This window comes from Mobula hypostoma, chromosome 6 (assembly GCF_963921235.1).
Source record: "Mobula hypostoma chromosome 6, sMobHyp1.1, whole genome shotgun sequence".
Lineage (NCBI taxonomy): Eukaryota > Metazoa > Chordata > Chondrichthyes > Myliobatiformes > Myliobatidae > Mobula > Mobula hypostoma.
In genome coordinates this window covers 51317430-51336298 of record NC_086102.1, presented here as the reverse complement: position 1 = coordinate 51336298, position 18869 = coordinate 51317430, and the positions used below count along the sequence as shown (strand labels likewise).

The following is an 18869-nucleotide window of genomic DNA, read 5'->3' as shown; positions in this document are numbered from 1 at the left end:
GTAGGCTTATAGTAGACATCAGTAGATAAGCTGTCTCAGAAATAGAGACAAAAAGATCTAGAAAGGGGAGGGAGGTGTCGGAAACGGACCAGGTAAACTTGAGGGCAGGGTGAAAGTTGGAGGCAAAGTTAATGAAGTCAACGAGCTCAGCATGCGTGCAGGAAGCAGCGCCAATGCAGTTGTCGATGTAGCGAAGGAAAAGTCGGGGACAGATACCAGAATAGGTTTGGAACATAGATTGTTCCACAAAGCCAACAAAAAGGCAGGCATAGCTAGGACCCATACGGGTGCCCATAGCTACATCTTTAGTTTGGAGGAATTGGGAGGAGCCAAAGGAGAAATTATTAAGAATAAGGACTAATTCCGCTAGACGGAGCAGAGTGGTGGTAGAGAGGAACCCCCCCCCCTTCTTTCTCTCTGGGCCCCTTGTCCCATGATCCTCTCATATCCCTTTTGCCAATCAACTGTCCAGCTCTTGGCTCCAACCCTCCCCCTCCTGTTTTCTCCTATCATTTTGGATCTCCCCCTCTCCCTCCCACTTTCAAATCTCTTACTAGCTCTTCTTTCAGTTAGTCCTGACGAAGGGTCTCGGCCCAAAACGTCGACTATACCTCTTCCTAGAGATGCTGCCTGGCCTGCTGCGTTCACCAGCAACTTTGACGTGTGTTGCTTGAATTTCCAGCATCTGCAGAATTCCTTGTGTTTGCGTTAAGAATCTGTCAATTGTTTTGTCTAAAATCTATTGTAGGAAAAACCATGAAGAAAATTTTATGTGATCGGTTACCATTTATCAAAGTATACAGATGATGCAAAAGGCATAAATAAAGATATGTGATAAATATCACAGTTCTTAGGAGTGGTAGATAAGGTAAATAATGAAGCCAGTCTAAAGGCAATAACATACTGCGTGTTTAGAAAGGGAAATATATCAGGCTTTAAAGAGATTAACAAAGTGGAGGAGAAAATATTGTTACAAAGAGCCATAACAAATGGGCTGTTTTATAAATTGATTAATCATTGATTTAACCCAGGGCAATGAAAAGTGGATAAATTATTGTCTTGGGAGACAAATAGAATTCTTAAGCCCCTATTCTTAAGTATTATGGTGAAAGGTTTCTATTGCATTGTAAAAGTTGTTTAAAGCACAAATGAATGAGGCTAGTGTATGATATAACCTAGAACAACTAACTATCCCAGCAAGTTTTTCAATGGGCCAAAATCTCTTCATTTAAATTCTACTTAGCTTATGATCTCCCAATTAGCAATAAGTAACCTTCCTTCCACAATAACGAGAGGAACAGAGCACAAGAGCTCCCTTGCAGTTAGCCCAAGCTTCCTACTAATTAACCTAAATCTTTACCCCTGGTTTTATACACCACAGTCAAGCTAATAATTTAATGATGAAGTTAGACTAAAGTGGTGAGCAATATTCCTGCAAATCCTTCGGATGTTTCCCGCTTAGGCAGCTGCATTTCTGCTGATCATTTGGGCTGGGAGTTGCAGTGAAACTGATCAGGAACCATGAGGCATTATCTCAGGCTAAGGAGTCAATCACTCAGAATTGAGTTCAAATGAAATTTCTTATCTCGGAGGCACTGAACCTTCAGAATTCCCTGCTCCCATTTGCTATGTTCTTAATAGCTTTCCAGCTTCCTGGTGTTTACTTTAAATGCTAAGCAGAAGTTTTGTTAAATTTAAGTTTCTGCTGCTTTATCAGCTCATGCCAAAGTCCACTGATTGCTCTATCTTGTGATGAACTCTACTGGTTTACTGGCTTCCTTACCAAGTTGCACTGTTTCATTGAACTTCTGATGTTATACCATTCCATTACTTAGATTCTTGAGGTTACATTATCTTCATACTGCTAGCTCATTGATTTCCTTGATCATCATCTTCTCAAAACCTAATGTTTATGTTATTCTGTGAACAAGGACCTGGTTTCATGAGCAACTACTTTCTTTCTCCATTAGCCAGTTACACATTCAATAACCCTCACTTTAAAAACAGCTCTAGAAGTCTCAAAACAGTTATTATTATGTACCATTAATACATAGCAAATGTTAATTATACTCCCCAATGAATGCAACACATACAAAATGCTGGAGGAACTCAGCAGGCCAGGCAGCATCTATGGAAAAATGTACAGTAGACATCTCAGGCCGAAACCTTTTGGCAGTACCCGAAAAGTTGACTGTACTTTTTTCCATAGATGCTGCCTGGCCTGCTGAGTTCCTCCCACAATTTGCGTGTGTTGCTCGGATTTCCAGCATCTGCAGATTTTCTCTCCCCAAAGAAGAACTGTATGCCAGGACAAATAGGTACAAGAACAGTTTCTTTCTGTATGCCATCAGTCTTATGAACACTTGAATTTTAGTCTATTATAAACCAAGTCCACCTGTACATACACAGGTATACCTTATTGTAAATAGTTCACGATTATTTCCACTATTGTTCTGTTTGCTTTTTGATTCTGTACAGCGAGAGCTCAGGGAAATTGGCATCAAATTCCCTGTATGTGTCCACATACTTGGCGATAATAAAGGATTCTGATTCTGATAACTGTTTTGTGTTGTTCTCCTTGTCAGAAGTTGAGAATGATAAACAGAGTGATGGGGAAGAACACAGAGAGATGAATGACTGGAGTGCAAAGTTACCAGAGCAAGAGTATGAAACAGATGGGGTTACTATGGTGAGGACTGAAGATGTTATGATGGATGTGATGTAGATTCTGAATAAAAAATAAATTTATAATAATGACAGAAACTTACCAGTACTGCTATAAAAAGCAAGTCCACTCGAAGCACTGAATTCTTCAATGAAAAACTGAGCAAGTAAAATCTGCTCATCTGTTTTAAGTGGTTCATTTTCATTCTTCCAGTGAAGCAGTAGATCTTTTTCATTGTAGGCATCTGCAGGAAATACAAACAAATATGATGAAACTACAATTCACTAAGGAGGTTACAAACTGTGCCTGAGAATAATTTTGCCTCAGTCATCAGTCCCCAACAGTCAAGACAACAATGCATGGAGGGAAAGTACTAGATGGATTACCATTTGTACATGATTAGCAAAGTTTGATCGAATATGAAGAGCATTCATTAGATCTTCATAAAAACTTTCAGGGTAGATGTTATATTTTTTTCATATATTTCTCTAGATTTTTCCCTTGAAACTCAAACAATTTGAAAACCTAGCAAAAACTGACTATTCCAGAATATGTTTACTGTTCTGGTTTTAAACCACTTTCATAAAATATCATAACCGATACAAACGTAACTAGGCAAAAAGAGCATTTTATTTAACATAAAAACTACTTTGCAACAGATATCTGTTAAAGCTAAAATATCCCTTTATGCAAGCGTTTTTAGAAAGGAAACCAAGATTAAAATATTTTGTTACAGATAATAATTACAGATCTATTTGAGAACGCCAGACCCAAATGAAATAATGTTCCTTCCTTGGGCTGACAAATTTTATATCTGGAATATATTGGACAGTGGGATTAATGGCAGCTTTTGTGGTATCACAGCGTTTCCTAAAGCATTCAAAGCATCCTTACCATCTTCACAGTTGAGATCGGTTAGCTCACTACAAGTAGGGCATGACTTCTTTATGCTTATTATTCACTGGTTTCGTAGGAGTCCTGATTTTCTAAGTTTAATTAGAATTTTCGTGTCAGCTGGTATATGGTCTTTGTGTAATGGTCTGCAGAGTAGCAGACTTTGGATCACATATGAACGTAAGTGCCTTCCCTAAGTTTCTCAAATTAACTTGGTTTTTCAGGGTAAGACACCAAAGGGAGGCCTTGTACAACAGAAGGAAAAATCAATCTAAGTAGATTTCATTCTCAAACTTGGATACTTAGATAAAAGAGATGTATATGGAAGCAATGTACCTGCTATTCCTTACAGACCACAAGTAATGAATGAGTCAATTTTTTTAAAGGAGAGAAGAGTTGCCTTGAATTTAATGATACCACAATAATGCTAAGATACATATATTTTTTGAGAATTCATCATCATACAACGGAAGCGCTTGAAGATGTTTATTTAGCTCTTGCTTCAAATTTTGAGTTTTCTCTAATTCGTTTTATCTCTTTATTGAAAATAAATGCACACACAGAGAAACAGCAAAGAACCATGCATTTTGATACGATTTATATCACACTGACTCCCTTTAAAAGAATTAATAAAAAATCAAAATATTTAAGTCGGTATCTTTTGACTTTTCCAGTATTTGTTTGGGAGTAAAAGTATAAAAAGCACTAATGCAGACTTCTGTCTATGGTAGCTGCATCAAACTAGAAACAAAACCTATATTTTGGGACTGATCTAAATGTTTTGAAGGAAATAGCAATGCTAGTCAAAGTTAGCTGAATAACAGTTACTTACAGCTTTCAAGCTCAAGCGAGCAGTTCTGAATATCAAGAGGAAAGTTGCTAAAATCCATTGAACACGTAGCAGTGACAGTTGTCCTATAGAAAATATTCATCATAATAAATAAGACTTCTATTTCATAAACATCAAAACAATTTGAAAAGCAGACTTATAGCTACCTGAGTTATGCATGCTATATTTGACAATAGGGTTTAAGATTAATTAGCCCTGACAGATCTATCCAGTTTTGCCTTTTACTGTCAATATAGCCAATTTGTTAGTGTTATCTATGGTATTTAATGCTCATCACAGATTGTCCCTAAGAATGTGGTGGTGGTGTGTGGTCTCTTGAATTGCTACTTTCCATGTACTGAAATTGCAATGCTCTTTAGTCTGGAGTTCAGTCCAGCATCAGTGAATAATTAGTAATATGGAATGGTGTTTGACTTGAAAGGAAAGTTGTAGGTTATGATGTCCCTAGATCATTTTCTCTCTAATTCTTGTCAGTAGTAGAGTCTGGGCATTTGAGAGTTAACTTCAATGAAGCCTTCTTAAGTTGCTGCAATGCATCTAATAGAGTGTGCACACCACAGCCATGCTGTACCATGGATCAGCAAAATTATGACTGATCTGCAAACATGAGGAAATCTGCAGATTCTGGAAATTCAAGCAACACACACAAAATGCTGGTGGAACGCAGTAGGCCAGGCAGCATCTATAGGAAGAAGCACAATCAACGTCGCAGGACTGACCAAGGGTCTTGGCCCGAAATGTCGACTGCGCTTCTTCCTATAGATGGTGCCTGGCCTGCTGTGTTCCACCAGCATTTTATGAATGATCTGCTCCTGGTTTCAGCTCAACCTTTCTATCTGTTCCCAATCATCCCTGACTCCCCTATAAGCTAAAAATCTATCTCTCTCAGCCCTGAATAAATTAAAAGTCCCAGCCTCTAGGGTTCCCCGTGGTAGAGATGTCCAATGATGCATTACCATCAAAAAGAAGAAACTCCCCCTCATCTCCAATTTAAGTGGGTGACATCATATTATGAAAGAAAATGGAACCAGCTTCTGGATTTCTCCACAAGCAGAACCTTCTTCTCAGTACTAGCCCGGCAAATTCCTCACATATTCTGTACATTTCAACAATGTTACTAGTTTCAATGTCAATAAGCCAGTGTCAGTAAGCCCTGGATAGAATCACGCATCTTGAGTGCTGTTGTAATAATTTCTATCACACAGAATTCTGGAGAATTCAACTTTCAGTATTGTCCTCATGTCTCCATTGTGTTATTGTGGACCATTGGTTCACTCTCCATCTACACCAGAATTTCACCTGTGCAGTATTGCCAGACTTTATACGCTGTTGCCAGCTCTTAAAGGCAACCCCTTATCAAGAGTATGACAGATCAAGTTCAGTGGGGAAGTTTTCCTTTTAGCTGGAAACTAGTAAAATGAAGAGATAGGGCTTTGGTTGTAAAGACTGATTCTTATGCTGTCAATGCTTTTAATCTGGATATCGATATCAACTCTTACTGCTGGTCATTAAAAAATAAGAACGTAGGTGTGCCTGCACTTTGGACCAATGCTATTCCACATTTTTTCTCTGAATCAAAAGTTGGACACTTAGCATTTTCTAAATTTGGAAATGATACTTTTAACTTAATCGGCAATTATTTCAAGGACTGATTTGAAGCACTATAATGAAAGAGCAAGTTAAAAAATGTTATAATTATTACTGAAATTTGAAAGACTGTGGAGATAAGAGGAATTATGTAATGCTTTATAATGGTAGTATAATTTGTGTAGTGGGAATATTATCTGGGATAAAATAGTATGAGACTAATGACTAACAGAAGACAGAGTTTCTGTTCTCAATATCAAAGGGTAAACCACTTGGAAGGCATTTAGAGAAGAAAAACCTACTGAATCTTAATATGACAAATCAGTCCTCAAAAACTACAAGCAAATTTTAAATTAATATTTTACCTTAGACTGTAGAGTATGTGGCCATCTGGATATACCCTGAGCATGATATTCTCCATGGTGGTGTCATGTATGAAAGATCTCTTAGAATGAACAAAAAATACATCTGGAACCCAAATTTTCTTGACTAATCTTCCATCAAATGTCATACTTTTGTTGTTGGAACTCGGAAAAGCAAGTCTGCTATCTTTCCAGTAATGTCTCAGGTACAAAGTCATTGTAAAGTCCTGAGGATAAGAACCAAATATAATCATGTAAATAAAGACTGTAAAAAATAAAGATTATTAATGCTAATGCTTGATCCATCTAATGGAAATGGGCATAATCAGCAGAGAAACATGATTATCAGTATCTTTTTTTAACAGTCACCTTTTCCTTATATCCATGAGTCTCAATCAAATGCAAATTGTACAAGAAAAGATAAATTCATTGTGCTGTCCAATATATTTATGTACGATTGTTTTATTGCAAATAACTGAACCTTAGGCTTACCATATCAACTTCAGAAATGCTGTCAATACTTTCAATCTGGACATCTATACCAACTCTTACTGCTGGTCCTTAAAAAGAAAACAATTAAAAACAAATAAGTTGTATTTTAACTTCTTAACAAATATCTTAATTCCCCTTTTCCAAAAACAGTTTTTGACCTACAGTGTGTGCCTTGGATATCTTAATAACATAAACAAATACAGATGCATGAAATCTGAAATAAAAACATAAATGGTAAAAAAAAATACAATATGTTAGAGAGCATCAGTATAGAGAAGAATAATTTGATGAACTTTGCAATTTTGAACAAAATTAATAACTGGAACTAACTCTGGTACTTGTGTACTAGAAAATGAGATGAAGAACAAGATATAAATACAGCGGGCAGAAAGTATGGCCCAAACAATCTAGGGAAAGGCACACATTACTAGGAACAATTGGGTTGCCAGAACAACAGTTTTTTTTTATTTGGAAGAAATGTGTTGAATAGAAGGAGATATTGTTCAAGGGAAAATCAAGTTGAACCAAAGGAAAGAGGATGATATTGATTTGAATCTAGTTGTCCTGAGCAGCACTGGAGAGCTTGTTGGCCATTTGCAGAAAATAGATCTGTAGAAGATTTGAATATCAAATTCTGAAACTAAATATGCTGTCTATTCCTCCTCATAATCACTCAGTTCTTCATCTCTGAGAGGAATCTGTCTGTGAAGAATTTCACATGACTCTGCATAGCAATCGCCTGTATTATTAAAGTTTAAAGTAAGTTGAATATCGAAGTATATATATGTCACGATATACCACCCTGAGATTTATTTTCTTGCAGGCATTCACAGTAAATACAAAGAAACAACAGAATCAATGAAAAATGCATTTAACAAGACGGGCAAAAACCAATGTGCAAAAGACAACATCCTGTGCAATTAAAAAATAAAGCAAAGAAAATATGTAAGCAATAAGTATTGAGAACATGAGATGAAGTGTCCTTGAAAGTGAGTCCATAGGTAGTGGGAATACTTCAGTGTTGTTTTGAGTGAAGTTATTGCCGTTGGTTCAAGAGCCTGATGGTAGAGGGATAGTTTCTTACTGAACCTGGTGTGTGAGTCCTGAGGCTCCTGTACATCCTTCCTGATGACAGCATTGAGACAGGAACATGACCTGGATGGTGGTGGGTTCTCGCTGATGGATGCTGCTTTCCTGCAACAGCGCTCTTTGTAGATGTGTTCAATGGTGGGCAGGCTTTACTTATGATGGAGTGAGCTGTATCTATTACTTTTTGTAGTCTTTTCCATTGAAGGGCATTGGTGTTTCCATGCTGAGCCATGATACAACCAGTCAGTATACTCTCCTCCACATATATATAGAAGTTTGTCCAAGTTTTAGATGACATGCTGAATCTTCTCAAACTTCTAAGAAAGTAGAGGCACTGTCGCTCCATTTTTGTGCTGGACCCAGGTCAGATCCTCTGAAGTGATAACATTGAGGAACTTAAAGTTGTTGACTCTCTCCATCTCTGATCCCCTGATGAGGAGTGACTGATAGACCTCTGGTTTCCCTCCTCCTGCTCTTTGGTCTTGCTGACATTGAGTGAGAAGTTGTTTTTTGGGACCATTCAGCCAGATTTTCAATCTCCCTTTTATATACTGATTCATCACCATCTTTGATTCAGATAAACTCAGTGGTGTCATCAGCAAAATTGAATATGGTATTGGAGCTGTATTTAGCCTCACAGTCATACGTAATACGCAAGTAGAACAGGAGGCTAAGCGCACAGTCTTGTAGTGTATCTGTGCTCATGGTGATTGTGGAGAAGATGTCGCCAATCTAAACTGACTGGGGTCTGCAAGTGAGGAAATCGAGGATACAGTTGCACAAGGAAGTATTGAGGCCTAGTTCTTGAAGATTATTGATTAGTTTTGAGAGGATGATAGTATTGAACGCAGAGCTGTAATCAATGAAGAGAAACCTGATGTCCAGATCTTCACTGTGCAGATGTTCCAGGGTTGAGTCAAAAGCCAAAGAAATGGCATCTTCTGTAGACCTCTTTGCCGGTAGGCAAACTGGATCAGATCCAACTCGCTCCTCAGGCAGGACTTCATATGTTTCAACGTCTACCTCTCAAAGCACTTTATCACAGTAAATGTAAGTGCTACTGGATGATAGTCATTGAGGCAGGTTACCATGTTGCTCTCGAGTTGGAGCCTGCTTGAAACAGGTGGGTGTTTCATTCACGAGAATGATTCCAGGAATGAAAGGGTTTCCGTATGAGGAACGTCTGGCAGCTCTTGGGCCGTATTCCCTGGGGTTCAAGAGAATGAGGAGGGATCACATAGAAACATTCCAAATGTTAAAAGGCCTGAACAGATTAGATATGGCAAAGGTATTTCCATTGTAGGGGAGTCTAGGACAAGAGGGTACAACTTCAGGATTGAAGGATTGTTGCCATGAACAGCTGTGGAAGCCAAGTCATTGGGTTAATTTAAGGCAGGGATAAATAGGTTCTTGATTAGCCAGGATATTAAAGGGTATGTGGAGAAGGCAGGGGACCGGGGATGACTGGAAGAATTGGATCAGCCCATGATTGAATGGCAGAGCAGATTCGATGGGCTGAAGGGCCTACTGCTGCTCCTATATCTTATGATCTTATGGGTGCCTCAGACTACCGAAGTGAGAGGTTAAAGATATTAGTGAACACCTCAATCAGTTGATCAGCAGAGGTCTTCGTTGCTCAGCCAGGAACCCCATCAATCAGATGGCCATATGACCATCCTTGTTCCATTAGATAATCAGATTCTTCTTCAGCATACCTAGGAATCTGTTGGCCAAGAGTCCTTGGCCATTGCTAAGAAGAGAAACCTATCTTCTCCCCTGAACAGTTTTCTCCTATTTGATTTGAGGATATCAATCATGCCTCATGCAAACTGATGCTCGTGATTTCTGTAGCCAATGTACCAGCATTCAGAAGAGAAAATCCTCTGTGGTTCAATCTTAAACTAGTTGTAAACGGGCCGCTGTTCTAGCTAATCTAAGTTAGAAGGTAGAACGAAGAGCAGTGCACATAGCAACGGACCTTTCAGCCCACAATGTTATGCTGAATTAATTAAATTAGTAATCAAACCAAGCTAATCTCCTCTGTCTATACAATGTCCAATGTATCTTCACTTCCTGCATGTTCATGTGCTTAACTAAGGGTCTCTTGAGCAGCACTATCTCATTTGCCTCTGCCAGCCTGCAGGCAGCCACCACTCTCTGCATAAAATACTTGACCCACATCTCCTTTGAACTTACACCACCCCCATCTTAATTGCAGGCCCTTTAGTATTAAACATTTTAACACTGTGGAAAAAGATACCGTCTGCCCTTCAATCTTACAAATCCTTATCAGATCTCCCCTCAGCTTCTGCCACTCCAAAAAGTAAACAACCCATGTTTGTCCAAACTCTCCTTATAGCAAATGCCGTCTAATTCAAGGCAGCATTCTGGTAAAACTCTTCTGCACCCTCTCCAATGTTTCGACATCCTTCCTATCATAGAGTGGCCAGAATTGAAAGATTGGCCCTAACTACAGTGTTACGAAGTTGCAACATAAAATTTCTTTCTCCTGAGTTCCGTTTGTTGACTAACAAAGGCAAGCATTCCATATGCCTTCCATACCATTCCAACCAGTACAGCCACTTTCAGGAACCTATGCACTTAGACCCCAAGATCTGTTAAGGGTCTTGCCATTGACAGCATACTGTTTCTTTACATTTGATCTCCCAAAGTGGAACACTTCTCACTTGGCCATCTGCCATTTCTCCACCCATATTTGAAACTGATTTTAATCCTGAAGTATCCTTTGGTAGTGTTCTATACTACCCACAACACTACCAATCTTTGTATAATCTGCAAATTTACAAAGCCAGGTATTTACACTTTCATCCAGATCAATTATGTATATCACAAAGAACAGAGGTCCCTGCTAGAGAGACTTTAAAAGGTGACTTTTGTCACCTCCTCCAAAAACTGAATCCCTGTACAAAGTCATGTTGACAGTCCCTAATTAGGGAATGATTTCCCAATTGCTCACAAATCCTGTCCCTACCAGTGCCTCCCAATGACTTCCCCACCACTGACATGAGACTCATTGGTCTATACTATTTCCCTTCTTGAATAATGGATCAACATTAGCTACTCACCAGTCCTAAAGCATCTTGCCTTAGGATGGAGAGGACATGAAGATATTGGTCAAGGCCCCAGCAATCTCATTTCTTACCTCCCTTAAAAAACCTGACACTTATCCCATGAGGTCCTGGGGATCTCTGCTCCTTAATGTTTTATAAGAGACCCAACACTTGCTCCTTTATCTTGAAAAGCCCAAGCAAATTATACTGTTTAAAATATCAAACTACCCATACTGATCTCCCTATCCTCCATGTCCTTCTCCTCAGTAAATATTGATGCTTGAATTTCCTGAAACCTTACCTAAATATTACTCTGATAATCAGTCCTATACCTCCCTGATGAAGGATCTTGAGCTGAAACAACTATTCCTTGTGTATTAGAAAAATATAGAAGTAGCATTATAATATTATGCAATAGAGAAAACATTACATGTAGATGACATTGCATGAAAATGATGCACCATGTTGCTGATCTACAGAGTTTCTTAGTCTTATGGTTAGTAGGCAACATATGGTAGGACCGATACTTAAAAAGATCAGTCATCTATCACAGGAGCTAGTCAGGCAATCATGCAACTTTCCTTTAAGTTCATCCTCAAAAGACTCTTCTTTGACTATCCGTAGAACTTCATCCTCATGCTAATGGTCCATGAAAGTTTCCTTGAAATTTTCTTCTTTAACTGACTGTCACATTGTGCCCCGAAGTTCGATGGGAGTGAATGCAATGATGCCAGATGAAAAGTTTTGTCACCACTGCTAATGCCATTTTGCATTTGTTTGTAATGAAGATAACCCTTTCAAACTTTGCACAGTACCAATTAGTTTGTAAACCTATGAAGATGCAAAGTTTGTCCATTTTGTCAAGTACTCTTTCTTTTTCCAATATTTTTTATTGATTTCTATATATAAGAATACAGAGTTCAAGAGAATACATATTTTAAAAAAGAAAAAATATAATAATACCAGATACAGTATATTGAATCACATTAACAAACTCCTTACTCTATATTCATATGTATTAGATTAATTGGTATATTAGAATATAAACAACTTTATTTTAAAAAAAGGATCTACACCCACTACCAAAGTCAAAGCTGTTTGGGGAAAAAAAGAAAAAAAAAACTTATCAGATAATAAAATATACTATTAACCAACTTCTGCACTTTAACAAAAAGTCAAAGATTATGAAAATAATTTAAAAACGGCCCCCACAAATTTTGAAAATCTTAGGTAGATTCAGAAATTGAGTAACGAATCTTTTCTAAATTTAGGCATGCCATAACATCCCGTAACCACTGAGCATGATTAGGTGGAACAGCATCCTTCCATTTAAACAAAAGCGCTTTTCTAGCCAAAAGAGAGATAAAAGCCAGAATGTGCAAAATGATATTTTTCCTTCCAACAATACCAAATAGGGCAGTCAAAGGATTAGGCTTAAAATTTACTTTAAAGAGTACAGAAGAAGTTTGGAATACTTCCTTCCAATATTTTCCAAGACTTGGGCACGTCCAAAACATATGAATAAGTAAAGCTTCTCCATTGTTACACCTATCACAGTAGGGAGATATATCCCTATAAAAATGAGATAACTTATCCTTGGTCATATAAGCCTATGAACCACTTTAAATTGTAAGAGGGAAGGATGAGCACATAGCGATGAAGTATTAACCAATTTAAAAATCTCATCCCAAGTTTCTTCAGAAATTGAGGTCTGTAAATCTTGTTCCCAAAGATTTTTAATCTTGTCTAAAGAATCATTTCTCATTCCCAACAACATATCATAAATATTGGATATTGAACCATTATGGAATGGTTTCATATTAAGAATTTCATCTAATATGTTCTTATCAGGTCTATTAGGAAATGTATATAATTGAGATCGCAGAAAATCTCTAATTTGTAAGTACCGAAAAAAATGGGTTTTTGGTAAACTATATTTAGTTGACAATTGTTCAAACTAAGAAAGACTTCCTCCCACAAACAGATCCCGGAAGCATGTAATGCCCAGTCTTTCCCATTGTTTAAAGACTACATCAGTCATAGAAGGCTTAAAAATAATCTTAAAAAATGGGACTGGAAAGGGAGAATCTCAATAAACCAAAGTGTTTTCTACATTGTATCGAAATCCTTAAAGTATGTTTGACTACCACATTTTCAGTTATCTTACTTAAGGATAAAGGAAGTGAAGATCCCAATAGGGATATAATAGAAAATACATTAACCGAGTTAGCTTCTAAAGAAACCTACCCGGGACAGTCCTCCTGGTTAATATAGTATAACCAAGACGTGAGATTCCGTATATTAGCTTCCCAGTAATAAAACATAAAATTTGGTAAAGCTAAACCTCCATTCTTTTTAACTTTCTGGAGATGGACTTTATTCAATCGAGGATGTTTATTTTTCCATATGTAGGAGGATAAATTAGAATCCAGAGAGTCAAGAAAGGATTTAGGAATAAAAACCGGTAATGCCTGAAAGAGGTATATAACTTTAGGTAAAACATTCATTTTAGTAGAGTTAATTCGGCCAATCAATGATACCGAAAGGGGCAACCAATTTGATAATGGTCTTTTTATATAATTTAATAAAGTAAGAAAATTTTCTTTAAATAAGTATTTATAATACTTAGTAATTGTTACACCCAAATAAGTGAATTGGTTTCTTACAATTTTGAAAGGGTGGTTAATATCAGTTAATGGCAAAATATTCAAAGGAAAAAGTTCACTCTTGTGTAGGTTCAGTTTATATCCAGAAAACTGATTAAAACAAGATAGTAAAGAAAGCACAAAAGGTAATGAAGTTTCGATATTAGAAATGTAAAGCAATAAGTCATCTGCATAATGTGAAACTTTGTCGATAGTACCCTTCCGTAAAATACCAGTGATATCGTTAGATTCTCGAAAAGCAATAGCTAAGGGTTCTAAGCCAGGTCAAAAAGCAAAGGACTCAAAGGGCAACCTTGTCTGGTTCCACGTTGGAGTTTAAATAGTTTAGAATTCTGAGAATTAGTAAGAACCCAAGCAACAGGGGATAAATACAGTGATTTAATCCATTGAATAAAGTTGGAGCCAAAATTAAATTTTTCTAAGATTTTAAACAAATAATGCCATTCAACCCGATCAAAAGCATTCTCAGCATCTAAGGATATCACACCCTCCGATATCTCCTTAGAAGGAGAATAAATAACATTGAATAATCGACGAATATTAAAATGAGAATATCGATTTTTAATAAAACCAGTCTGATAATCAGAAATGATAGAAGGTTAAGATATTTTCCATCCTACAGGCCAGAACTTTAGATAAAATTTTAGCATCAACATTAAGTAGGGAAATTGGTCTATATGAAGAACATTTAGTTGGGTTCTAATTTTTTTTAAGGATAAGCAAAATAGAAGCTTCGTAAAAAGATTGCAGCAACCTACCTGACTTAAAAGAATCCAAAAAAACTGAACATAAATGGGGTATGAGCAAAGAAGAAAAAGCCTTATTGAGTTCTCCAGAAAATCCGTCAGGACCTGGAGCTTTTCCTGAATGCAATGAACGTACAGCCTCGGCTATTGCTTTGTGAGAAACACATTGATCCAACTGTTTTCGGTCATCAACAGAAAGCGTAGGGATATTTATTTGGTCTAAAATGTTATCCATTACAGTATTATCTTTAAGATGATCAGAACTATAAAGTTTGGAATAATATTCTCCAAAATTATCATTTATTTCTAAATGATCAGTTGTCCTAATATCGTTAGCTTCATAAATTTCTTTAATCTGTCATTTAACACTAGAGGTTTTAATTTGGTTAGCCAATAATTTACCTGTTTTATCTCCATGAATATAAAATTGACTTTTATCTTTTAGGAGTAGAGTTTCAATAGGGTATATTAATAAAAAATCATATTTAGCTTTAATTTCGACCCGTCTTTGATATATAACAGGATCTGAAGTCAAAGCATATTCTTCATCTAATTGTTTCAGCTGATTGGCTAAATTAATTCTCTGTTTATTAGCTCTTTTCTTAACAGTATAAGAAATGATTTGTCCTCTAACATATGCTTTAAAGGCATCCCATATGACAAGGCTAGACGTCTCCTCCATCGTATTCTCTTCAAAAAAAGAGTGATTTGCCTCTCCAAGAACTTTAAGAAATCCTTGTCAGATAACAGAGTTAAATTAAAACACCAGAATCTGTTTGTCTGAGGAAAACCAGGAAGATTTATGGATAAAAGCACAGGAGCATGGTCCGCGATAGCAATCTCTTCATATTCACAAGATCGAACTAATGGAATCAATTGGTTATCAATCAAAAATAATCAATTCTGGAATACGTATGATGAACATGAGAGAAAAACCAGTATTCTCTATCTGTTGGATGTAAGAAACACTATATATCAACAATACCACATTTCGTTAAAAATGGATAAAAAAAAAAGCTCATTTATTAAGTGTCGCTGGTTTAGAAGAGGACCGATCCAAAACTAGATCTAACCAGCAATTAAAGTCTCCTGCCATCACCAACGAAGACACACTCAGATCAGGCAAAAACGAAAAAAATCGCTCAAAGAATTCTGGATCATCTATATTTGGGGCATAAACATTGGCAAATACCAACAATTTATTCTCTAATTTCCCTGATACTATAACAAATCATCCATTAGTATCAGAAACAACCTTGTGTTGAACAGACGGAACTGTCTTTTCTATAAAAATCGAGACACCTCTAGCTTTGGCCTGAAAACTTGAGTGAAAGTGTAATTCCCTCCATCGGCTAAAAAGGCGTGTTATCTGAATTACGTACATGTGTTTCTTGTAAAAAAAATAATTGGGACCTTAAATTTTTTAATATAGGCAAAAATCTTATTTTGTTTCAAAGGATGATTTAATCCCTTCACGTTAAGACTAAGTAATTTAGTATTATAATCCATTTTATTATTATTTTAAAAAGAAATTAAAAGGATAATCCTTAAGAAGATTAACAAAACTAAACAATAACCTATGAGATAAAAAAGCCAAACATCAGGTTTGACTAAAAATCCCAAACAACTTCCAAGAAAAAAAACCTAAACACCCTCCCCCCTCCCGAAGAAAGAAAGTCGATGCCTACAACTAATGACGACATCCCCCCAAAAATCCTGCTGGCTTAGCTGCAAATAAATTACAAGGTTAGAATATTCCAACCTAGTCAAAACAACAGATAGTAAAGAGACAGTTAATTCTAGTATCAAAAAAAGTCTAGAAAAGTGAGTATAATATAAAATAATATGGACACACAGAATATTGGCTCATTAAAATCTTAATCTCAAACTAAAACCTTAAGAGGTTCTGAAAGAAAATTGACTACAAGATTCACCAGAGGCAAAATACATAATTATTCATGTAAGTTTTTGTTAAACAGCTCTAACATGATACTTTTAAACTTAACAAAGTAATAGCACATTAAAGTCTTATTCTCAAAATAAATCCTTAAAAAGTTCAAAAAGAAAGAGTTAAGCACAAAGTTTAGCAAAGGTAAAATAAACAGTTATTCATGTAACAGATAATAAGCAGTTACTTTACTGACTCTAAGAATTTCTGAGCCTGGAGACTCTAACGGAACCATTTTTGCGATCCATCCAGCAGTGTAATTCTGAGCTTCGCCGGATACCATAAAGAAGGTTTCAAATCTTTTTTGTAGAAATCTGACATGACGTTTTTGAACTTAGCACATTCCCTCATAATCTCTGCAGAGAAATCTTCAACGATTCTAATCTTTTTTCCATTAAATTCTATCATACCTTTCCAACGAGATTCACGAATTATACGGTCCTTTGTTTGAAACTCATGAAAAGCAATTAGTACTGAACGAGGTTTGCTTGTAAACATTCTGTTCCCAGGAATTCTATGTGCTGGGTCGATCATTAATGTCGATTTTAAAATATCAGGAAATAACTGAACCAGAAAGTTTGCAAATAATTCCGCAGGACGATTGCCTTCAGTTAACTCTTCAAGACCAAGAATTCGTACATTATTCCTTCTACTTCTGTTTTCTAAATCTATAATCTTCTGTCTTAGTTCGTCATTAACCTTGCATTGTTTTTCATAACGCTTTCGCAGGTTGTCCATTTTTTCATCCAGAATCGACAGGGTTTCTTCATCCTCTTTTATTCGTTTATCGTGCTCCGTTAGGGTTTCTTGAATAGAATACAGTTTTGTGCTTAATTGCTTAATTTCAGAGCCAAGTTGTTGAAACTCTTCAGAGGATTCCCTTCTGAATCACTGAAATTCCTTGGAGGATTCTTTTCTGAATCGCTGCAATTCCTCGGACGCTTCCCTTCTGTGCTTTTGCATCAATTCAATAATAGAATCCACAGATGTAGAAAAATCATCTTCTTTTTTACCTTTAGCAGTTCTCGTAGTCATAGTGTCAGATCAGGTTGGAATGTAGGAAAAGTAAACTAGGAGTGGCTGTAAAATGCTGTTATTCCATCCACTGCCAACAGGAAGCGTCAAGTACTCAAGCAAATGTACTTTGAGGCAAAGCATAGAGAATGGTAATCATCCTTTGATACACTTACCTCAATAAGAGTTTTACTAAAACTCTAATTTTCTTCATTAGTATAGTTTCCAAGATTGGTGTCAATCAAATCTATAAGTCTTAGCTACCATGAATTTGTCTACTCAACCTAATTTGTCCATTCTTTGAGCTCTTTGAACTCAGGCATTGAGTACATTTAAAAAGTTTGAGAAGCAGACCTCTGATACCCCCATAAGGTCAGGTTGATGGCTCCAGTATCATTTTGATAATTTAAAAAAAAGATTTCAGGCCTCTATGGTGTACCTAAAGAATTAGCCCTTAATAATGGAAATAGAATCAGCACTATGTTAACAGAGAGTGGAATTCCAAATTTTAAATTTGCAAATAATATTTTTTAAAAAGGTTTATGATTAAGATTTATGGATCCCCAAAGAATGTTTAATCATGGAGTCATATATATATAATATATGAGAGAGAAGCAGACTCTCTGTACTATTATTACTGCACTGGGCAAAGAACTATTTAGGCAATCGCCATACCTCAGCTTTCATACTGTGGCTTTGCTAGTTTAATTTTAGGTTGAGGGATTCTGCCTCTACTACCTTTTCAAAACAGTAAGGTCGCAGAAGCCTACATCTCTTTGGGTGAAAGCATTTTCATTAGCTACACTCGAATCCTTCCATCAGTTATCTAAAATCCACATCAGAACGGTTGAGTTACAGAATATTTTTGGAGTCCTTTGGACTTTGTCAAAGCGAGTGTAGAGAATGTTTTTACAGAACAAATGTTCCTAACTTCTCATAAGGTTTCTGTAATTGAGCTAGCAAGCTTGGTTCTGCAAGTAATAATAAATAAACACTCCAACGAAAAGTCCTCCTAAAGTTACAGAGGGACCATGGCAAATGACCCATTGTCTGTAGGTGGGAACTATATAAGAGCTACAGTGTAGACACGATAAAGGAAACCACAAGTTTGTTCTTAAAGCAATTAACCTTTGAAGTGTAAAGTGTAAAGTATAAATGCCACAAACATTGCAATCACCCTTTTTAACCCAGGAGCTACCAATTGCTTCTGTGTTGATTTCAGATATCTCATCAATTGAAAGGGATTCCACTCCAGTGCATGCCACTAGTGATTAACTACAAGGGCTATCCCTTAATGACATTGCTAATGACACCACTGTATCATCCAGGAAATATGAGCATGTTATGCTAAATAGGTTTCTTGAAACAGCAAATATATCTGGAGGTGTCATCCAAAACTATCCTGAGAGAGAATCCAAGTTTAGAGTGACATGTCAGTCGCCATAACCTAGCCCTAAATTGGGTTCAGCCGTTGCTGGCAGCTGG

General features: G+C 36.6%; 1 protein-coding gene across 2 annotated transcripts in view; it reads right to left on the bottom strand.

Moving 5' to 3' along the window:
• The window catches only part of LOC134347539 (gamma-aminobutyric acid receptor subunit rho-3-like), a 52597-nt gene that overhangs the window by 22084 nt on the left and 11644 nt on the right, over window positions 1–18869 (bottom strand). Inside the window, exons 1-5 of one of the 2 annotated variants that reach the window (XM_063049883.1) lie at window positions 16781–16881; window positions 6851–6918; window positions 6362–6585; window positions 4392–4474; window positions 2769–2909 (exon numbers count right to left, since the gene is read on the bottom strand). In XM_063049883.1, the coding sequence (XP_062905953.1) occupies window positions 2769–2909; window positions 4392–4474; window positions 6362–6585; window positions 6851–6918; window positions 16781–16868 (604 nt within the window). In that variant the 5' untranslated portion in view covers window positions 16869–16881. Of the gene's footprint in view, window positions 1–2768; window positions 2910–4391; window positions 4475–6361; window positions 6586–6850; window positions 6919–16780; window positions 16882–18869 lie in introns of those variants that run through there. The other variant, XM_063049882.1, reaches the window with a different exon arrangement.